At 30.4% G+C, this 24,149-nt stretch overlaps 1 protein-coding gene across 10 annotated transcripts in view; it reads right to left on the bottom strand.

Annotated features, from left to right (window-relative positions):
- Positions 1-24,149, bottom strand: part of LOC145322022 (uncharacterized) — a 57,877-nt gene that overhangs the window by 11,635 nt on the left and 22,093 nt on the right. For 4 of the 10 annotated variants that reach the window (XM_080163755.1, XM_080163754.1, XM_080163757.1 and 1 more), the window contains 23 exons: positions 22,635-22,734; positions 20,725-20,774; positions 18,986-19,034; positions 17,599-17,691; positions 11,666-11,764; positions 11,068-11,183; positions 10,474-10,590; positions 9,610-9,684; positions 9,060-9,141; positions 8,674-8,734; positions 7,278-7,334; positions 6,446-6,489; positions 5,984-6,060; positions 5,001-5,098; positions 4,566-4,645; positions 4,178-4,263; positions 3,508-3,593; positions 2,605-2,704; positions 2,403-2,455; positions 1,905-1,948; positions 1,260-1,328; positions 854-962; positions 453-518 (listed from right to left, as the gene is read on the bottom strand). In XM_080163755.1, coding sequence (XP_080019881.1) covers positions 453-518; positions 854-962; positions 1,260-1,328; positions 1,905-1,948; positions 2,403-2,455; positions 2,605-2,704; positions 3,508-3,593; positions 4,178-4,263; positions 4,566-4,645; positions 5,001-5,098; positions 5,984-6,060; positions 6,446-6,489; positions 7,278-7,334; positions 8,674-8,734; positions 9,060-9,141; positions 9,610-9,684; positions 10,474-10,590; positions 11,068-11,183; positions 11,666-11,764; positions 17,599-17,691; positions 18,986-19,034; positions 20,725-20,774; positions 22,635-22,734 — 1,811 coding nt within the window. The remainder of the gene's footprint in view (positions 1-452; positions 519-853; positions 963-1,259; positions 1,329-1,904; positions 1,949-2,402; positions 2,456-2,604; positions 2,705-3,507; positions 3,594-4,177; positions 4,264-4,565; positions 4,646-5,000; positions 5,099-5,983; positions 6,061-6,445; positions 6,490-7,277; positions 7,335-8,673; positions 8,735-9,059; positions 9,142-9,609; positions 9,685-10,473; positions 10,591-11,067; positions 11,184-11,665; positions 11,765-17,598; positions 17,692-18,985; positions 19,035-20,724; positions 20,775-22,634; positions 22,735-24,149) is intronic. The other 6 variants (XM_080163759.1, XM_080163758.1, XR_013880490.1 and 3 more) reach the window with 3 other exon arrangements.

Here is a 24,149-nt window from a genome sequence, read left to right as displayed (position 1 = left end):
TTTATTACAAACTTATAAACACGTCATTGCAACAAAGAGGCTAAAAAATTGACACACAGAAAACTGTCCCGAATTTGTATTAATTTTGAGGAACAAGACTCCAGTGACGTCATATTTTTCTTTCCCGAATAAGGGAAGGGGGGAAGAAAATCTCTTCAAAAGAGATGGGGAAAACCCCCTTTTCTCCCATCTCTTTTTTCTTCCCCCCTTCCCTTTTTTTCTTTCCCCCTTCCTTTTTCGGGAAAGAAAAATATGACGTAACTGGAGTCTTGTTCCTCAAAATTAATACAAATTCGGGACAGTTTTCTGTGTGTCTAAAAAATTGTTATATTTAATTACGGGAAAAAATAATGCATAGGGAAGGAAGGCAACTGTGGAAATTTAGATGAAAGACGGACGTACAGAAAATTCCTAATACTAGAATTGCTGCGCACCTAAAATAAAATACCAACCTGAGATTCGTTTCTTTATACTGCTAACAAGATTTCTTTTCTTCTCTCTGCCTCGCCGGAGGTTTACTAAGTACGACGACATTTAAATCACAATATTTTGTATTATTTGTTTTATTGACTATCAAATGTTTTTCTAATATCAAACCAACATAAATTGTAATTAATTAATCGTTATTTAAGTTATTACTAAATGATGTTTTTAAGAACAAAAATAGAAATATGTCCTTAATTAAAACAGTAAGAACAACCTGTTTTTTTATTGGTACATAATAGATATGTGGTAATTAGAGAGTTTTTAGAAAGACATAAGACACGGAAGAAAATGCGTATAGATCATTTAGAATATTTGGATAATTTGGACAAAAAATTATGCAGAAACAGGTTACGTGACAATGTTATACCTGAATCAAGTGAAGTTTGACTGGTAGCATCAGTGACACTGTCTGTCACATTGTTACCAGAATCCGGCACCCCGCCAGACTGGGCGGAGCTTGACGGAGTCGCTACTCTCTAAATACATTTAACATATCAAGGCATTTTGTAGATTCTAAAAATTAATTGAATTGAATCTGATAGCATAAATAGTAATACTTCATCGTAAGAAAAACTCTATTGCCCCCCAAATAAATATAATTACTTAAAAGGCAAAAAATCATTACAAAAAATGTTACGATCATAGCATTACATAGGGTGGAGGGTAAAGGGGTGTTTAGTGCTTTTCACCCTCAAACTTTGAAACCCTAAAACCTTTAAAAAAAACATTCTACCCTCTCAAAAAACCTTTGGATACAAGATGTTTATATTTACCTTTTGTACAGAATGAATCAACAGAGTGGATTTATTTGGTTGAACCTCTTTGGTATTCATTAATAACTCCTATAATAATTATATTTTGTAAGTTTTTTTATTATTGTTATCACTAGCGCCTATACCCCTAGTCGACTTTCTTCTAATTTCCAAATTTTGTTTCTAAAACTTTTTGTTGTTGTGATACTAACCTGTCCCTAAATAGTTATAAACCTTCACAGGACCTATTGCAAAAGATAACCATATCGATTCAGCTGCTTTTTTTCACAGATAGAAACACACACATACATCCTGTTACTTTTAGATAAATATTATTTTAATAAAAAAGCATAGTTTTTAAAATTCAAACAACAAACCTCAATGCATTGACCAATTGTTCAATGTACATTAAAACCTAGCTCTTTATACTTAGAAATTATTAAAGTTCAAGGTTGCAGGTCAAAATGTATTTGAGCTACACAAATGTTAAAGATATCTTTGGAAAGCTTTTTGATGTGACAATATTATAAAATAGTTAAAAGTTTTATAATCTATAAATTTGACACTCAAATGGAAATATGTTTTTTTCTTTCAAAATTTAAATTATCCATCGTGTTGTAATGTAACTTGCAAAAATCTAACTATAAAATGATTTTCAAAATGTACCTTCACAGCAACTTCGGCTATTTCATCATTGCCAGATATCACATCTAAACAATTTATTGATTTAAAATTCAATTCTGATAAATAATAATTTTTTCAAACATAGATCAATAAAACTACATACAAAAGAATTATGTATCTCATGAAAATAATTAGGAATATGCCAAATATGTAGAGAAAAATATGACCTATACTAAAATTAGTTTAAAATATAACTTACCTTACAATGAAAAAAAAAACTTAAAAATATTATATGACTTTGGGAAATCTAGGATTACAGTATTTTTTTTCTAAAAAAATACAAATTTTTCAAATAAAAATCAGATTTAGAGTTTAAAAGGATTGTGCAACTGGTTTTATTTCAGTGCTTTCAGAGAAAATATTATCACGCTGAAGTGTAAATTGTTTATATCAACTAAATGATTAAATAATACATTATAATTAATAATAATTCAGCTTTAGTAATAAATGAATAAGCAGCAAATAAAAGTGGTTTAGTACCTCTATGTTTTGATCTAAGGTATGATTCTCTTCGTATAATAAACATGGAGTCCCTGGAAATCCGAATTATAAGTGTTAGTTTTTTAGTTAATTGAAAAAATTCATAAAAAATATTAGTAATAGCTGTCTCAAAAATATGTTTTATTTTCATAATTAATCAAAATTTAAAACACATAGAAAAGAGAGAAAAAAAGAAATACACCTCGGCTCTGTTAGTGAAGGTTCCTTTTTAAACAACTGGGAAGACGACATTTGATGATTGGTTGAGTGTACACTGTCATGCGGCAAACACTCGGCGCCATCTTGGATTTGGTAATTAATTGTTAGTAAGTTATTATCAACTACTTTAAAAATGTTAGTACATCTCCAAAAATGTTTTTTTTTATGGATTATTATATGTAGAATTGGTATGTTTAAGTTGATGTGCAACATATTATTTATAATTAATATCTTTTGTTCATTTTGCTGTTTTAAGATAAGTGCTTTTGTTCGAGAAAAAAAAACTTTTTTCAATCTTCTATTTGAACAGAAGTCAATCTAAATACTAACAGTTTTAAAGGGCGAGTAAAGCACATTGACTTAAAATAACAGCAAATTAATTTAATTTATCCTGAAATAATTAAAATAAAAGGATTGTTATGAGAAATCTAATTACTTAACATGACAATTATCAATATGATCATTATGTAACGTTTAGTAATTGATAATTATTATGTGCCATTTGTTAAACTTTATTCGTGAATGGTATACAAAATCATTTATATTCTAGAGGTAAATTATTGCAAGTTTTTGAAGAATAAAGATTTATAATGACCTTAAAATATGAAAGATTTTGTGAATAATTTAGAACCACAGCCATTTAAAATATGTCAGTTAGATTCATAAAATTTGCCAGTACCTGCCCTTAACACACCAACATTATTGATAAACCATTGTCTCTAGCTTCAATTTAAGTTTGGAGATACTTAAAGCCTTTTTTTATAAAAGGGAGGCATTACAGTTACGTCATATTAAAAACATTAGCATACTACTGGCAAACTATGGGTTTTATTAGTTTTCTGGGCATAATACATAATGATGTGATCTTCTTGGTGATACAACTTACCTGTAGGCTCTTGCAGGGAGTAAGTTTTTATAGTATTCAGCTGAGATGTTCCATTCATACCCCGAGTCTGTCTCAGTTCAGTAGCCCTGAAAGTATAATGGTTTCATAAAAAAATTTGCCATTGTTCAAGAGGAATAAAATTCACAGGAAGGATGGAAAATTTGACTGAGAACTACATATTGTGCCCAACGTTTTCTTATTCAATTGCTTAATAACCTAATACTTTTATTATTTATTGATTGGTTGGTTCAAACTAGCAGTGTTCAATCTTTTCTTTCAATTTTTTATCCAATGTTTTATCCCTTGATCTATAAAAATTTATACATTTTTTAAATTTTTTTATTTCTTACAGATATATTTAACGCCTTCATAATTTTGTAATGCATAATCTTTCTTGAATTCGTTTAAATTAATAATGTTTCGCTTTTGAAAAGTTGACATACATAAAATCTGTTGGTACTAGAAAGATAAAAACCTTTTAAAGATAGAAAACTAACTCTTTATAGCGCCTTTAAAAATTGATTAAAAATTCTAATATGACGTAACTCGACATTTTTAGGCCAATAGGTTTTAAAATAATCAATTTTTTATAGGTACTAATTAACGTCATTTTTTATAGGCATTAAAAAAACAGAATCTATTCTGCAACCTTGTTCTGTGCTATCCTTACCTATGAATTCCAGGTAGTGCCTCCGCTTCTGAAAATGTGAGGCCGCCATCTTTGAACAGAAATTCTAGTGTCAGCATGCCAGTAACCTAGTAAATAGAATTAATTTAATATCCTTGCAAAATAATTATGCTTATAATTATCTGAAAATCAATGTTAATATTCATATTTTCCGCTTGTCAAAATAATCATTATCTGGAACAAACGTCATGTTTTGAAGTTTTCATTAATATTAGAAGAACAAAACAACCATTTAAGAACGTCGAAGCTTTATATTAGAAGGAGGGGGTCACCTTTCCCACCTTTGGACGTTCTTGCAACTCTCCATACAATTGAACATATGAATTTATTTTTTAATGAAATTAAAATAAACAAACAAAATATTAAAAACCTGGTCCTTTTCAAGAGGCCTGCCTTGCAGAGGGATCACATGCCTTTGACTCACTGTTACCAACAGTTCACTTACACTCACTATAATAAAAAGTAAATTTTTAATCCTGAAATTTTTAATGTTTTTATGTAGACTTAATGAAAATTATTTAAAGTTAGCATAATTCAAATTAACCCTCCATTGATAGAAATTATTGGCTGAAATGTTTAGACACTTATAGTCTGGAACCAACTAATTAAAATTTGATAAAAGTACCCAAATAAAGATAACTTTGGGAAGAAATGTGATATACAGTCCAATGTCCCCTCTCTTCCTGGGTTAGGCATACCATCTGTATTATTAAGGGTAACATTGTACTTTACAGGATAGAAGATAGGTTAAACTTAACAAGTGTATGTAAAATCATTCATAAAACGTTAAGAGAATAAATCTCACCTATACCCAGACCCAAGAAAAGATCAGCTCCGCTGCCAACTTTTTGTCCTCGGTCCCACACCTCAACTAGAATCTCGGAACTTTGCTTCGATATATTCCTGAAAAATATATTTTCAAGTAAGTTTACATCAAACGGCAATGCCACTAAAGGCCTCTAGAGGCACTTGCAGAAAATGTGTGTGTGTGTGGGGGGGGGGGGGTATTCAACCTATAAAATCAATTTTATTTTAAAAAGGACAAAAATTATATGCCGATTTCTACTGGTAGGATGGAGGTAACCCTTTCCCAAATAATCATAAATCCTACATGGACCTATGAAAATAAAAGTAGGATAAAAATTGATCCTTAAATCTAATGCTTTGCTGATATCAAAGATATTACGATTAAAGATTCGAAAATAGCTGAATTGCTGCATATTCTTCTCTTAATATTAAGGACAGAAAAAACCTTGATTACATACATGGAATACATGATTTATATTAGCTATTACTTTGTAAAACAAGCCATAATTTCAGCCATTTGGCCAATTACATGTTTGTCTACTTCAAATAATCTATTATTCATGGTAATTTGTATAACTATTCATTTTAATTGCAGCAGGGGCTTGGCCTAATTCATTAACCTAATTCTGTATTTAGATCAATTTGGTCTTTGTTTAATACTAGAGGCTGCGCCCCTAGCATCTATGGGCTCTGAATTTATAACCAAAAATTGACTTGGACACCTATATTTCAAATTATGTCTTACTACTAAAGATTATTTAAGTATTCTACACTATAAAATAATTTATTAAAGTCAAAAAAATATTTTTCCTCTTTACCTAAATGACACTGCCATGTATGTACGCATCCTGTGCGCGCCAGGATGGAGATATTCGAAAATTTTCAACCCTCAGTTGTGTATAATTATCAGACTTTATAACATGTCATAAATTTAACACCTCGCCCCCCCCCCCCCTCCACGTTACAGGATAGAATACTTACATAGTAAAAGTTTGATCCCAGGTATTGACTGGTCCTCTGCCTGCATGGGTCTGGAACCTCTGGCTTGGCTCATCAACCTGACATACAACAAAAGTTCCAAATGTAAGGAGAAAAAGATTTACGACACTTTTTTGTTTTGTTTTGATTTTGTTTGAGGCCATTCTAATGAAAAAAATATTGAATGTTTTATGTTTAACACCAACTATTTAAATATTTTAAAAGCAGTAATAATAATACAAGACAAAATCCTATACAATTTCTTAGGTAAGCATTACATATGTAGTCAATTGTATCTATGTAAGAGTTAGGAAACAATTGACGTCCAACCTTTTTTTATTTTGGGGGGGATAATCTAATGTATTTTCTATTATTATTTTAAGGAGGTTTCAAAGTTTGAGAGGGGTTAACACCCCTTTACCCCTCTCCTTGGACATCTAAGTAAGAAATGATTAGGTCCTTTACCTCGACAACCACATATGGTTCAACACAGTTTGCTGATTGTCCACCTAAAACATTAATATTACACTTAGTGGCGTGCACAGGGTTGTGCCAAGGGGATGTAAACCTTGAGGTGGTAAAAACAGGGAAGGCCTTTCTAATTATAATGTTAATGCCAATGGAGATGTTGAACCCCCAACCCCTGACCCTAGACAACCACAGTTTTATTGTTTGTTTTTTTAAATTGGCAAGGAATTATTTTAATTAAAATTTTATTAAAAATTAAAAATGAATGTAATAATAGTTCTTTTAAATTTCACCCAATTAATCACAGCTCCTGCAGGCATTAATATATGAATAATAATATATCCTAACTTTAACAAACTGTGTATCAGAATAAAATAAATTGTAATATATATAAGACACAACAAGACATGATAAGTAGATGAAATAAAAACTGCCAATGTTATTTTATAATCATTACATGAGACATCTTATAAAAACAAAAACATAAGATGGAACGATGGTAAACAAACCATATATCATTTTAGTTGTACCAAATCATAGATTGAAAAAAAGTGTATATTATTTTAGGGCAGGTTTATGATAATCAGAATTTGTTAAATGTATGTTTTATTAATAGATTCAGAATATACGTGGATATTATGACAGGGGAAAAATTGTTTTAAATTTCAGTTCCTATTATCGATATCATTTATTGTTCATTTTCTTCAACCAGTAGTAGGATGGGGTAATCGTGATTTGAACCCGAAGCATGTCTAACTTTATTAAAAGAACATGAAATTTTGGTTTAAGATCCAAGTAATAATATATCCAATACTAAAACTGTCAGTACCTAGTTGAGTTGCTTTCACCACTTTCACTTCAAGCTCTCGAGTCTTTTCTTCAGTTCCTAAAATATTAACATAAATCAAAATTTTATTTTCTAATATTTATATTTAAGTGATTTATGTTTCATGCATTAACCGAAAAAAGATACCCATCTTTTCCCCTCTAATTCTTGTCTAAAATGATTTTTTTGGGAGAATACATATCCTACATACTAAAGTAACATAATTTCAATCTGTATGACAGCAAAGATCTCGTAAACGGCTTGAAAATCCTTTCTTAATTTCCAGAGTTTGCATTGGCCCAACGAAGATTTTAGGATATTTGGAGGTACAATATCCCACTGTGGTAATGGATGTAGTATATAAGTGGAAAAATTGTCGTCAATTTAGGTTGTTAACTTGGATATCAGTTATTGGTCAGTTTGTTCAACAAGTAGGAGGGAAAGGGATGTAGTAATAGAGGTGGATTTGGGGATCATTTTTTTAACCAGCTACAGGTTTCACTTTAACAGAGTACATGATAATCTGGTTTAAGATCCAAGTAATAATAAATACATTACTCTTGTATACCTTTAAAGAAAGTTGCTGGAATGAAAATTATCATCTTTTTTATGGGGGAAGGACATATTTATAGAGATGCTACTTGACCAACGTTATTTTAAGCACATGAAAGAAATAATGTTTGTTGAGATAGGATAAAAAATATCTTAGAACTTTCAAGGATTACAAATTAAAAGTTAGTAATTTTTCTCTAATCTATTATAACAATTACTATTGTTTCGCCCCTAGTCTTTAGGAGTGGGCGAAAGGGGTCATGATAATAGCCTAAAACCACCACAAGGTACATACTTATTTTAAGGTTTAGCAACCTTATTAAAAATTCTTTGGCCACTCTTTTAGCAAGCCGCTTTATTAATTTTCTATCAAGCTATTCAACCTCTAACCTCACAAAAAATACAGATACTAAGAATTAGCTGAAGACAATCAAAAAAACGCTGTGATTTTTAAAAGCGAGGCTTTTTCTATTAATTTTTATAAGGTAGAATCCTACTTATTTATCCATCTTAGTGTATATTATCCATGTTAAAGTAAAGTGTGAAAAGAAAATAGTTTTGTGAGCTAGCCAAGCAATAAATCAAATACCATACTACCACTCTACCACGTATATTAATCTTAATACACACCAATGAACATTGACTTTAGGTTTTTAAAATTATATAACTGAAAAAAATAATGTATTTTTAATAAACTTTTTTTTCTAGCCAGATAAAAAGAAAAAAACTACAAGTTTAATCACCAAAGGTTATGCATGCCTATAATAAGTTGATCATTGTTTTTTATGAGTTTTAGTTTGTGTTTATGTTTTGTTTTGCAAAGATTGAAGTATAAAATAAATCTTACCATTAATAGAATTTGCAGCAACAGCAGTACCAGTCTTACTGCGTACATACTTATTTGAAAGCTGAAAATAGATAAATAGTTATCAAAAGATGTAAATGTAAATTCAAGACATTTATTAAACTTCAGTTTCGCCACTAGCCTTTAAAAGCTCAAATTGTAAAACTCGTTCTGCCATGGTCGAGATGTTTAGGTTTTAGCAAAAACTGCGTCTTAACTGATGACTAGACGCAACTATTAACCATGTACAGACAAGGAGTCTCAGAAAAAAGGTCGTGTTAATAAAGATTTAGATGTCGTGTGTTGATCATATTCATAGAATAAAAGAACTGTTTGTGTGATCTTAACTAGCATCATAAGTTCATAAAAAATGGATAAAAATGTATTACCATTTTACATTGAGCATTATCCTCCGAATGAGAGATGGATAATTTAGGTGTATACACGGGAAAGCCGGGAAGGTCCTCTAACCTAAAAAATAAATTTTTTTAAATATTTGTTTTAAAGACATGTTTGATTAAGTTGAATATTTCAAATTGAATTTGATTAATGAATATAATTGTTTCAAGCGGTGGCGTGCACATTGATATTCACCAGAGGGGGGGGGGGTTGAAACCATTAGGGGATGAGAAAAGAAGAATCCTTACCAATTTGACAACACCTCTACGGCACGCTAATAATTTTAAGCTTTATTTAAACCATTGGTAATTAATAAATCGAAATCTTCTTCCTTAGTTTCTATATAATAAAAAGAAGAAACCTGTAAAAGTACAACTTAACCAAACCCTACTTATCTAAATTTTTTGAGATTTTTTTTTGTTGCCTCTTGTAAGGATCAAAAACTCTATCAAACCCCCCCCCCCCCCAAAAAAAAAAGTTTTTCTAGTTAAGAAAAACATGAAAAAATAACTGATTTTATAAATATACATAGTAACTTACTTGATATTAGTTTGTACTCCTCTGATAGCAGAACTAACAATATCTTCTATTAAATCATACAAATTCTGCTCTTCACTGAAAATAAAGAAACCTATTAGTTTGTCCCCTTCTGTTAGCAGAACTAACAATATTTTCTATTAAATCATACAAATTCTGCTCTTTACTAAAAATAAACAAAAACTATTAGTTTGTCCCCTTCTGATAGCAGAACTAACAATATCTTCTAATCATACAAATTCTGCTCTTCGCTGAAAATAAAGAAACCTATTAGTTTGTCCCCTTCTGATAGCAGAACTAACAATATTTTCTATTAAATCATACAAATTCTGTTCTTCACTAAAAAAATTTTTAGAAAAATATTAAATCCTAAATAATTAATCTTATCTGCTAATTTAACATCATGATTATAACTTTCATGTTTATTGGCGAAAACTTAAATTTTAAGGGAAAAAAGAAAGCCTTCATATTTTTTGATTTATTTACAAAAAACAGCTAAAAACATAAAATCTTCTCTATTCTTCATCAGTAGTAGTTCATAGTCACTTATTATTTTTAAAATTGCTAGATTTGATCACTTTCCATGTATGGTTTACAAAAACATTGTAGATATATTTATTACAAAGTCTTAATGAACAAATTCTTTAAAGTGCAGTTACAATTTGATGTTTTATATACCTTATAATCTCAGAGTTTGGGCCAAATTCTTGAGATTAAACATAAGATTACCCCCGCCCGGCGCCCCCCCCCCCCAAAAAAAAAAAAAATTTTTTTTTTGTTATATATACCTGTTTTGTGACCATTCTTGAGAATGGCTATTAATGTTAAGATTCTCCCTCCCACCCCCCAACCTTTTATTGTATATACCTGGAAATCTCAGTTTGGGGACCAGATTCTTGAGATTGGATACTAATATTAAGATTGGGCCATCCCTCCAGCTTGCAGATCAAACTTTTCTCCTCAAGTATCACAGCCACAGAAAATCTTGAACAATAATGATAATTTGTCTTCAGAAATTAGTTTTTTTTAAAGCGAATCTTTTCTATAATAAGGTTCTATATTTCAAATATGACATAATAATTCCTGTAACATTTAGGCACGATTTAGAAAGCGTTTATAATCGTTACAAAAAGTAGGTACGTGTATTTAAAACATGTTAGCTTTTAAAAACTTTTGAAATATGAAGTTGAATATGATATATTTATCCTAATCATATGATTTTTAGAATAATGATTTCTAGGACAACTATTAAGGTACTATGTTATAGGCAATGCATCTATATAATTAAGTCATGGCAATTAAGCAATTTTCAACAAATTTACATTTATTTGAAATTATAAAATTCTACTAATTAAGAACTGGCACTCTGCAAATTTTATTGTTCGTAGGCATGTCCTACAGTCTTAGCTTTAATAGATGTTGTCATCCTTGTTATAATCGAAACTAATTAATTATCATTACCTCGCTCGTAGTTTGTTAACACAGAGATAAAGTTGAGAGGTTTCTAGTTTTCCTTTCATTGGTCGACATAATTTCATCTTTAATTTCAATACAGCATCCAAATCACATGTTACAAACTGAAAACAAACAATAATAATTGTTAGATGATTATCCAAATTTAAGGTGTACCACACAAATCCTCACCCTCAACATTGAAGCCAAAAAATTTAGACGTGATCTTTTATAATTAATTAATTATATGTAAAATCTTAATAAAAGTGAGTATGTTCAAAGCTACTGTATCAAAATTACTGCAATCAAGTTGAAAATGAAATACCCCCATTAATTTTTTTTTAAATTACAGAAACTTTTTCTAACATTTGTTAGATCAAAGTCCTTGAGTTTCATGTCCGGATCAGGATTGTATTGAATAGATTCTCATTTAATCTAATAATGGGGTAATTTTGTGAATCATAATTTAACTCCATTGCCCTACACTTATCTGCAAAAGAAACTTAATTTCTTTAGTAAGATAAATTTTCATCTCAAAGCAATGTGACGGACATACAAACAATCCTATCTACAGAGCAGCTTACACCTAATAATGAAATTAACTTACAATATTCTTAGAGGCTTGTTGTTCAGCTGTCATGTTAGAGAACTCAAATTTTTGCTCTGGAACATTCATCACGTCTAGCAGCTCAATCATTAAACCATCCTTCGATAAAGAAAAATAATATTAGGATTTATTTTAGTGAGGTAAATTAGTGTACTAACGTTTACTTCAGCGGCGTATGTCTTTTTGAGAAGGAAGGTGTCTGTTTTTAAAGTGGTTCCATCTAATTATATTTAGGACCTTGGAATCGTAACATAAATGTAACAGTATATGTCTCTGTGTCTGTACCGACAGAGACCAAATTGTGTCAAAAATGATCCATGTGAAGTCATGAAAATGAGGGAGATGAGAGGAGAAGTGGGAAAGAAAACCCTCTAAAAAAAGATAAATAATCTTTCATTTTTATGACGTCGCAAGGATCATTTTTGACACAATTTGGTCTTTGTCTCGGTACCGAGTGATCTCGCCAACCGCAAGACCTATTAGGTTCTTTTTTCCAATGTAGCTTCTCATAGGTCCTGGGAAGATTTATAACTATTTTGGGGGCGGGTACCACCACCCTCCAAAGAGAAAAATGCACCAAGAAAAAAATGACCACATCTACAAAAATTTCCCTTTTTTCCTTAAACTAGAATTTAAAAGGGGGAGTCGACCCTCTCCCCACCACAGCAAGGCCTCTAGGGGGGGAGCTGCTAGTAGTATATAGCAATAAAAGTGCTGAAGTAAATAACAATTCACACGACATAACACTGGAATAATTAGTCTTTACCTTCTTTTTTTCATCGAGTAATATTTCACTTCATAATAGTTAATTGATAATATTTCGTCATAATTTTTAAATAACCTACCTACATAACATAATCAACATGTAATAATAAACAATTTATTGGTCTATATTATATAGTGTCAGGGATCTAAAGGGATAGGACAATGGCCGATAAATTAAAGTACATCCCTAATGATGATACGCAAAATTACCCTTTCTGTAGATTACAATTGGTGATAGAATCGTTTTGACATTCAACTTAATGAAACAACCAGACGAACCCCAAACTGTCCCATTTTAAAAATATGATTCCAGTGACGTCATATACGTTTCGGGAAAGAAAAAGGGAAGGGGGGGAAGAAAATCTCTTCAAAAGAGATGGGAGAAAAGGGAAGAGATTTTCTTCCCCCCTTCCCTAAACGTATATGACGTCACTGGAATCGTCTTTCTCAAAGTGGGACAGTTTTGGGTTCGTCAAACAACCAATCTAAAGTTGTTGAGTCAACGAATAAGAATAGGTTTTTATAAAACTTTGGAAACTAGTGTAATAAACAGCCGAATGTCCTCTCCCTCCCTGATATAGTCTACAGTTTGACGTCATCGTTAAATTAATTTTACTTTCAAAATTGTTGGGTGGGCGGGTTTAGAAATTACCGGTTGAGGTTGGTTAGTAATTGGAGTTTTCACATGTTAGTTTGGATATCAAAAGGTTGATAAGATTGGGTACTTTTATTCACGCTTAATAAGTCAATATATATGTCTTTCTTTAATTTTTGAAAGTCATATGTAAATTTTATTTGATTGATGGTTATTTTTTACGTTTCACTTTTGAGTGAATTTGTTAACCCATTGATGCGTTGAAGTATTTTTTAGTCCGATATGTATTAAATGCTTTGCTTATGTCTAATTGTCATTTATTCTTAGTTATTAACAAATTATTAAGCATCAATAAGAACCAAGGATTTTTATCAAATCAGTTTTTCGTAATACTGTACTCATAGACGTTAGGGGGGGGGATTAAAGGGGTGATAACCCCCCCCCAAAAAAAAAAAAAATATTTTCCATTTTACCCCTCCCATTTAAAATTTATCCCCCCCCCCCCCCAAATCCCTAACAAAAAATAATTTTGGCGCATTAATACATAATATTAATACATTATCAAATTACCCCCAAAAAAAGTTTGATCCGGAGGTAAATTTTGGTGGAGGTAAACAAAATTTACCCCAGCCAACAGATTTCACGGGGTGTAATTACCCTCCCCCCCCGAAGCAAATTTTACCCCCGGGGTAAAAATTTTGGGGGGGGGGTAAAAATATATTTTACCCCTCCCAAATAAAAAAGCTTGGACGCCCCTGACTGTACTACAGTTAAATATTTAAGACATTAAACTGATGCACGGATTAAATTTACTCTAACGGGTCCAATAAGTAATTACTATATATATATATACAGCTTTAGGCCATTTTTGCAACCCTGGCCTTTTTATCCTCTTGAATCCAGGGCCTCAACCGCTTATAATTTTAAAAGTAAAAGATCTACATATATTTGTAAGATCCTGACTCAGTAGTTTTCTAAAAATAACTGACGGAAGAAGGAAATGGATATTACTTCCTAGTTCAACATTTTTTTTCTTTTTGAAAATATGAATATCTTTTAAAATAAATACAATATATTTATGCTAGCGGCTTCGCCCCTAGAGGCCTTTTGGGGCACTTGAGGAGAGGGGAGTTTAATTCGATAACGGCAGGATAAATGATTCTGTCTGAGAATAAATTTTCAAGTATAGCTTTGAAACCGATCAATGTCCGCTGGATTAGAACCGGTTCTCAGGCATACTGAAAAATCATGTATAGCATCGTATTGCAGACAATTTTCCATAAATATCAAAATAAAAATTATGATACCATTTTTATTAGCACTGGTTTTCGGTCCCTAGGGGCTAACACAACTGGTTTAATTTTTTTTTTTATTTTGATATTAACGGAAGACTGTCTATAATACGAAGCGGTAAATAGCTATTAAAAACCTTTTTCTTGTGTACGATATTGTCCGGGATCTATTATTAGAAATCCAATATTATAGGAATCAGTTATTAACTATTTTGAATCCTGTTAAACGTCGGTGCTGCTATTATTTTAAATCTAGCCAAGATTAAATACCAATATAAGTTTCTTGGACGTAAGGCCTAGAAGTTAGCGTTTCCTTAAAATTTTTTAGATACAAAGAAAATGTAAGGAAGCCTAACTCCTAGAATAGCCGCCTAACAAATAAAATAGGATTTGGTTTATTTTCAGCAAACATTTTAAAAAACAGCATATCAATAAACAAAGTATGTCAACAACCTTTACAAGGCTTAATCGGTTTAACCATAAAATATTATTTTCTAATCCAAAATATGTGTCAAAATTATGTAGTATTTCTGAATTTTTATTTTTGCAAATGTAAGGTTTAATTATTTTTATTTTCTTTAAAAAATTTAAATATGTAATCTAAAAATTTAGATCTCAAAATTCAATGGGTTAGTGGGTTTCTGCTTTTCAGAGAAGATCCCATTTGGACATACCGATGTTAGGGATGTCCTATTTCTTTTAGGTACGAATTTCATGGGCGATAGGGGCGAAGCTATTCTTTAGTATATGAAGAAGTAAACATTAATACAAAATACCAGGAAAAAGGGAGTTACATCCTTAATGATAAAATATAATTGAACAAATTGATATTTTTTAAACTGCAACACCTAATTATAAAGAAGAAAGATAAAAAGAAGAAGAATAAAATATTTTAATGGCGAAGCTTCTCTATAATCACTGATAATTAATCAAAGTTTATTTATTTCAATGTCTCAATGTTTTACAATGTCGACATTGAAAAAGATTAAGATACTGCACCACTACATATAGAATCAGGAATAAGGTATAACCAACAAGCGAATTAATTATTTAAGCCTATTTCACCATAGTTGCTTAAAACCTGTTATTTTAAAGATGCAATTGTTAGTACTAAAACATTCATATTATGGTAATCGATATATTATTACATGGATATTGCACCATATCTTTATGTACTCTAATAAAATTATACTCGCAATTTCCTAAAATGATACCCCCCATTCGCATCCTATATACCATCCACTCCACTCCTAATGAAGGAACAAACTGACCAATATGAGTACCATATAAGAAAGATGAAAATATCATATAAAATAACCATATCAACAATATTTGACTGTATACATAAATGTAGATAATATTCATTAAATCCATTTAATATTGTTGTTCTTTTTATGTTTGAACACCCAAAAATAATATATATTATCTACTCTAAAAAAACCAACCAAATTGACAATTTTCTCCTGTCAATATATCAACATTTACTATATCCATTATGGTGAACAAGTACGTCCAATGGGAAGTGGGGTGGGGGTTAAGGGTTGATAATCCCCCTCCTCCCCTACGGAACCCAAAATTTTGAAGTTTGCATTTTTATCCCCCCCCCCCAAAAAAAAAGCTTGGACGTCCTTGCTTATATGATATAAAGATTACTTCCCCCACAAAAAAAAATTTAAAAAAATTAATTTTGAATTCCCGCCCCCCCCCCCCAATAAAAAAGCTTAAACGCCCTTGATGGTGAACTATGATCTGTCAAGTTTTGATTGGTTAATAAAGCGAAGATTTTATATATTGGATATGTTCTACATATTAAATCTCTAAATCAGACAATAGGAAAAAAGTTGAAGGATAATCAGGCTAAATTAATGATTAGAAAGTGTACAGATTTTTATACAAAAGCTGGTCAGTTATTTTTAAATTTCATTGAGTGTTAATATTACATTTATTATAATAATGCTTTGCTTAGGTATAATTATAATGTAAAAGTTTCTTCCCTTGTATAATATGGGGCATATGACTTAATATTTTCATTGTTTGAATTAATGTAAACAATCCTATATATATGTATAAGTAAACAAAAAGGTTTAAGTTTGACGGATTAAAAGGCCAGATTGTCCATCTATATCTACTATGTCTATTTATAAAAACCCTATACTAAAACTAGATTTATTTTTATTTTTAAAGGAGTGTCCTAATGAAAAAAATGGAATTATAAAATCTTTAGCTTTTTTCCCTAAAACTAATGTTTTCTGTTTAATTTTAAGCGGATTTTATACGACACCATGGCGATCGAAGCCATTTGAAAAAATTAACCTCTAACTATTCTCCCAATGGGCGCATTTAGCTTTGTGAGATGATAAAATAGGAAAGAAAGCTTCAAAGGTCACTTCAAAAGGAGCACAAAAAAGGAGTGGGTGAACTTTATGATTAATAGGTCGGAATTTTGATCATGATGATGTCAACATAAAATTTTCTTTAATAAAAAAAATTCTGCGTGTGGACAGTTCTTTTTTTTACTTGACAAACCATTGTCTGCTATCTTGGAATTTTTTTGTTTACAAATAAAGCACAATTTTTAGAAAATGCCGCGATTTCTCTTGATTTCTCGATGGTGAAATACAAATTTTGCCCCCCAACGACAGCTGAAAAAGGCAATTTAATAAAGGTTGCGTTATTTTGCCCCCCAAATCAATTTTCGAATTAATTTGCTTGTTGGTTATACCTTATTCCTGATATAGAATTAATAATTCTTGATTGGTATGTATTACAATATTTGTCTTATTTCAGAACATAACAGGATATACTTTTCATTTTATTTTCGTCATAGCATTTATTTGAAGTAGGATAATAGTTATTGTGTTATTTGAAGCCTTTTAGTATACTTGAAAGCAGTCTTTTTAAATGAGTAAGAAGGAAAAGTATATTCATAACAAGCGTAGCAATAATATGTCAGCAGTATTTATGTAATTAAAGATCTGTAAGTATATTACATAAGAAGACCATTTAAAGAATTTCCAAGTTAGAATGTAATTCAAATAAGTATATTTATTTTACAATTTCATTTAAAATTTATGTTTTTGATTATAGTTATTTTGTAAACTATTAAAAAAGAAACATAGTCAATTTACGTATGAACATAGCATAATAACAGAAAAGCTGTTCATTTTTTAAAAACATAAAACTGCTTTTTAACTTTGATACTAAAGCCTTCAAATAACACTTTTTATTGCAAGGGATTCCTCAAAATACTTGTTCTGTATATTTGTGAGCGCTTAGCTTACTGTTTCAAGAACTGTATTTGTGAGCTGTACAGTGTACACTCCTGTCTCAAGTTCTGTACACCTGGGTGTACCAATCACAAGGCCGTTAGCATGCTGAATAACAATTAATTAGGATAAATAGGATAAACGGCCTTTCCCTCTAAGTGCCTGTTGAGAACTAAACCCCTTTTAAAAATATATTGGAAATAATTGGGTTTTCACTTTTTTTCTTACTTTAGGACTTTAGCTAAGGTTAAGATACATTGGGCAGAGTGTGCCATAGGGAAATAAAACTACCCCCAACCCTCTTATTTTCAATTTATTTCAAAACTAAAGGTCGGGGTTTCAGTGTTTAACAAGCACTTTGTGGAAAGCACCACATAATCATTTTGATGAAAAAAACACAACTTTTAGATTAGATTCCATTCTATTAAAACAAGATTGCATCAACCTACTAAGTGCATTCAGGATCCCAACCCATGCGGGAAAGTTACAAACCCCTGCAGGATTCTATCCGCTGGTGCTACTCAATTGTAACATTTAAATCATAATTTTCATAGCAAATTTTATAGCTTATTAAAATACTCATGTAAAAATAAAAAGAATATTATTTGCGAGTTTAAAGGGGAAAAAACATTTTCAAAAAGCAAGATAAGTAGTAAAATGTACATATTTTACAAGCAAGTCATAAAAAAAATTTTACGGCTATTTTTTATTATCACAAAAGGGTAGCAAAGTTTAAAATAGCTTGAACATTTTGAAAAACAAACAAAAGGGCTTACATCGAAATAAAGTTTTTAAGATTTATAAAATTTTACACTTCCATCATATTTAATTTAAGAGGGTTGGCATAAAAACTTTTTACTTGTTACAAAATAAAAAGAAATGATAAAAGAATTATCTTCTTTAATTAATGATATAGAACAATGGATAATATTTCTAAAGAGAATAAAAACAATCATAATCATGTATTCTGGAGAAATATTAATTATAATAATTATTTTCTCGTATTCATTCGAATCCGGTGGACAGGAACCGGTTCTCATCAATACGAAAAAACTATGTCTAGCATCGTATTATATCCAGTTTTCTACGAATATAGAAATGTACAATCATAAGATTAAAACCAATTTTTTAGCCCGCGCCTTCGGCACCTCGGGGCTAAAAAACTGGTTTTAACCTTATAATTGTACATTCTATATCCGCGGAAAGCTGTTTATAATACGATGCGAGAAATAACTATTCTTAACTCAGAATTGGTTATTTTTATTACAAATTAAACATTATATTTGCTAAATTTAATTTAAATTAGATTTATATTATTCGATATGATCTTTTTAAATTTAAAGTTTAGGAACTTTTTAACACTTTTTCAATGTACTATTTTTTTTAAAAAATGATTACTTACATCTCTAGCCGATTTTTCTGTAAAGGAATTCATTCGATGCAGCCATACTCTGAAAACAAATAAATATATTTTTTAATGAAAAGTCCAAATTTTCGTCTCTTTAAACATGTTTAAAAGCTTGACTTATTATTTTTTTATAATATAAAACTTAACATACATTTTTAGTTGTGAAGCTACTCTAATGCTATGGTGGATTGATTTTTATGATAATAATTCTGTTCCAGTATGGTTTTGAAACCTATTAATATCCGCTGGATCAGAACTGCTTCTTAGTTACACGGAGAAATCATGTATGGCATCGCAGCTCATACCAATAACGAAATTAATTCGGAAAAAAATCACGAAACCTATACGTGTTTTTCAGCTGTCGTTGGGGGGCAACACATCGTAAAATTGACGACCTCTCCATTTGCCCCCCAAATATTATTTTAGATTTAATTCCCTTGTTGGTTATACCTTATTCTTGATGGCATCGTACTATAGACAATTTTTCACGATAAATAAAATAAAAATCTTACGATGCCATAATAAACTATTCCTTCAATTCAACAATTCAATTCCCTAACTCTTCTCTTCCCTTTTTCCTCTTCCGTCACCTTTAACTTAACTTCTTAAATCTGTAAAAAATGTTAACTTTTAAAAACAAAAGTTTTATAAGTAGGAATATATTTCTACAGTGTAAAGATATAAATTAGTTTTGTCAAACAAGGATTTGCAATTGCCAAAATGGTTTTGTTGCCAGCACTGACAACATTTTAGCATCATCCAGATACATGTCAGGGACAAGACAATGGACGTTAAATATATACATCCCCAATGATGATAACCAAATTTATCCCCTTCTGTAAAGTAAAATTGTTGGTTAAAAGAATGGACATATTTAATTTGGAACTAACCAATAAAAATTCAAGTACCCAAAGTGTTTTAAAAACATTTGGAATTAATGTAATTTTCAGACCAATGTCCCTTCCCTTCCAGGATACATGTACACAGCATTCATTTTATTTGCCATGACAAGTTTTATGAGGCAAAGAATATTTTTCTTTGTTGACTTTTGCAACTTACCAAACAAAAGAATTTTTTATCAAAACTTTGGAATCATCAGTATCATTCATATCAACAAACGCTGAAAAGGCCTCGTATTTTTTAGGGGTGATTTTTCATGGGAGAGGTGAGGTACACTCCCCCAAAATAGTTATAAACCTTCTCTGGATCTATACTAAGGAGAACACTATCGGTTTATCGGTTGGTAAGGTCCTTCTGTACAAACAGATAGACATTATGTTACTTTTATTCAAAGATAACTATTACCATAATATCAGTTTCATCATGACGTGACATGGATTATACTTGAATACTGGACATTTTGTGTTATTTAATAAGATTTAAATTGTCCTTTAGTATTATTACATTTTATTGCCATAAAGTCAAAATAAATCGTTGACCAAGAAATCAACACACCACTTATAGTTTAACTGAGTTAAATTCTGACAATTTTAAGCGATTAAAACATCATAGTTTTCTAAAGAGAAATAAAGGGGTATACTCCTTTTCACGACATCCCTCCATATGGAGCGATGATTTTCTATAGCTCCTTCAAGGAGCTATAGCATAGCCTCTCATCATATGGAGCGATGTGAAAGCCCCTTTTAAGGAGCGTTCATATCGCCCCTTAGTAATAACAGTTGTTTATAATCAATCCTTTTATAAAGTGTTTCTGTCTTTACAAAGATACTAACCTTTTAATAAGATCTCTTGCCTTCTTTGAACTGTAAATATATTGCCAGCACTGAAACAAAATAAACCAATTTTAAAAAATTTTAAAGTTAAATAGCCACTGTTAAATGTGGAGAGTTATTTCTTATGATTCTATCTCGCTAATTCATCATAAAAGTTGGGGAATGCCATATTTAATGAACAGTTGAAACTCAATGGCATACAAACTAATGAGTTCAAGACAAGGACTGTATAAAAATATTTTTTTAAAGAAAACATGTCCCTGTTCGCATATGAATAAGTTTATGATGCATCTTCAAGGATGCAGGGACTTAGCAATTGATGATAAACAAATCTTAGCCCCAAGAGTGTGATATGACTTAATTTATGATGCATACTCAACTCAGGGATGTAGATATAATATAATGAACAACAAAATAAACTATCAAATAATATGGTCAGATTGCTCCTTCATTGTATTGTTATTGGTCCAATTAAGGATTGGTCATCTAGACTTTATGTATTTATTACATATTATTATAATTCATCCATGGCAATAAATAATAAACAAATCCTTACTCCAATTCATATGTAACTTTCTGGGGTAATCCAATTTTGTAGACTAATTTAATCTCCATTGACCACTTCTTCCCTGATTTCTGAAGCCTACTTGACTGTTGTCTATTGTCCGCAGTAAATAATGAATGAATGAATGGGGTAAATTAGGGATAACCAAATTATTGAATACAAAAAAAATTTTTGAGCGGTTTTCCTCAAAGTTTATAGTCGTGCACAGAAAACCCCACTTTACTTATTTTAAAATAAATTAAAGATAAGGTAGAAATGATTAGTATTTTTTGTATGTTTGTATTTTAACTCAAATTAGGGTTTCAATATCCCACAGAGGTTAGGAAAAAGACAAACTAAATTGACTCTTATACATTTATATTATGATTATTCAGTTCTGACACTATACAAGTGTTACTGTCCGTTTGTCCTACCATTTCAGTGCTTCGCTTTTATGGATGTTGTCATCCTTGTTTTAATTAAAGTTGTCCTTTGAATTTCTTGAATATATTATATTTGTATTTTTTAAAGCTTTTTTTTGGATGTTAATAAAGTTAACATTTTTACCCCTATCTACCCTAATATAAGATAATAAAAAAAAGCATATACATACAGTATACAATAGAATTGTTTATGCACAAAAATCATAATTAATATTACATAACCAAATCAAATCTATGATTCTCGATAAGCCACCTTGTATTACATTCATCTTTATTTAAAGGTATATACGTATAAAGATTATTAAAAGTCCAATGTCGTAGGTATATTAATTCTTGTTTGAATTATTGGGTATCTGCGCTTCTTAAAATGCATATCATCATATACTTTTCTCAAAGAGGGAGGGGACATTAGACTGCCAATCAAACGGGTACCTAACGTTTTATTCGTTGACTCAAAACATTGGGTACTTACATTATAGTTTGATCGTTTGTTTCCGAGATGTACTGAATTTTAGTTTCAGAAAGTGTACCTAGCTTCCGCGTCCTATCTCAATATTTACTACTAGCTAAAAAAGCTTCAAACTTCAAAAAAAATCAAAATCTGAAAAAATAAAATTTTGAATGTATAATGTATAAATCATTTATACATTATATCGCTTTTCCCTTTGACCGGAGTAGCTGAAAATAGCGTTTGCAATAATTGAGTTATCTGCTGTACAACTTTGGAAATTAGAGAAGAAATAGGCAATCCATTTTCAGCACATCGTTTCCGAGCTAGTAGAGTCCAAACTTTTCAACCAATAATTTTAATCTAATCAATGAGTAATTGTGTTCATCATCATTAGAGATGTATATAAATTTTATGTCAATTGTCTTATCCATTCAGATACCTAACTTTTCTTCAAATTAAAATTAAAACCAACCTTATTTATATATTGAACAATATGAGGATCCGAACCTACAGCTACAGGAGTCTTGCCAACTGTTTCTTCTTTCACATTTCCTACCCCGTTGCTCAACTCACTAGAAAAAGTAAAAGAGATTGAATTTTCAAAACTTTTCGTGGATTATTTATCTAGTTCTTTTTTCAAATTTATTACGATTAATATAAAGAATAAGGACGTCCAAAAAATAGCATGAAAACAAATGTTTTTAGACCTAACACTTCAGCGATTCTTGGTATTAGTCCAAGGCAGGTGTTATGCTATTTTAGTGAGAACCTCTACCTTTATATTTCTTCAATTCTGGACGTTTAATAACTTTCAGGGAATCTTTGTAATATTCCAAGGCAGGTTTTAGGCTATTTCCTAGGGGTACATGATCTCCACCCCTAAGAAATATGCATCCAACAAATATATACCCCAATTCCCCTTTAGAAACAAAGGGCGAAGCACTGGTTGTAGTTATGGCATAAGATAAGATTTTAAAATTTGGTTATTTTCACTTTGATTAAATGCTAAAAGATTAAATTCGTCAGAATTGAATTAATTCGAACTGAAATATTAGTTTTTTTAATCTGATTTATAAAAAGCTTTTAACATTTTTAAAAACGTTGGTTGAATTTAGGAATTATATCATCTTATTTATTTGTTGAATAATTTTTTTACTTAAAATAAAAATGTAAGAAATAATTAAGAAAGGCTTCCTTCTTGTGACATATAGAAATTACAGCAAGTAAGGTGTAGCTTTAATAATTTATGTAAAATTAAAACCATATTGCTGATAAGAAACATTTTGCGTATATAAGATAAGATCACCTACAGCTATAACACATTGCAAAAATAAGAATTAAAATACCAAAGTTCTCCTTAAAATGATTTTTACTTAATCGATTATCAAGGGATCTGTGCTTTTGAAACTTTTGGAATTTTTAATTTATTACTGGCAAAAAATGCCTTTTAAAACATCTTAAATTGAAAAATACATCAAGGAAAGTGTAGTTGTATAGAACACATACAACGCATGTTAGAATAAAATTTGTATGTTTTGTAAGATTTTCCTTTCTAGATTTTACTTCGGGGCTCGGCAGCAGCGCGTAAGCTGCAAAAAAGCAACCGCTAATATAAACCTGGTTTGTGACTAAATGATCGGATTGCGACGTTAGAAACTATTTGGAAATCAAAATATTTCGTAAAGTTATAGAACATAAATTTGTATTCAGCCTGCAAGTGAATTACGACGGGCTTCCGAGCCCTGATTTATTTACATACATTAGCCTTGCAAATGCAAATAAATTTTTTATCATTCACATTTTCTACACATTTTTATTCAACTTTTATAAATGGAAACAAAAAAAGCAATGTCAACATTTTAAAACGTTTCTTCTTTTTTTTAGATATAAGATAAGTCGGCAAGAATGCTTTTTGTTTATTCTATGACGTATACATGCATTTTATGCAGTATGACACATTTCCAACATTCTTATAAACATAAATAAC

This window comes from Acartia tonsa, chromosome 6, assembly GCF_053477335.1.
Source record: "Acartia tonsa isolate MP-2025a chromosome 6, ASM5347733v1, whole genome shotgun sequence".
Lineage (NCBI taxonomy): Eukaryota > Metazoa > Arthropoda > Copepoda > Calanoida > Acartiidae > Acartia > Acartia tonsa.
Note: the sequence above shows the minus strand (reverse complement) of the source record. Positions and strands in the feature narration are given on the sequence as shown.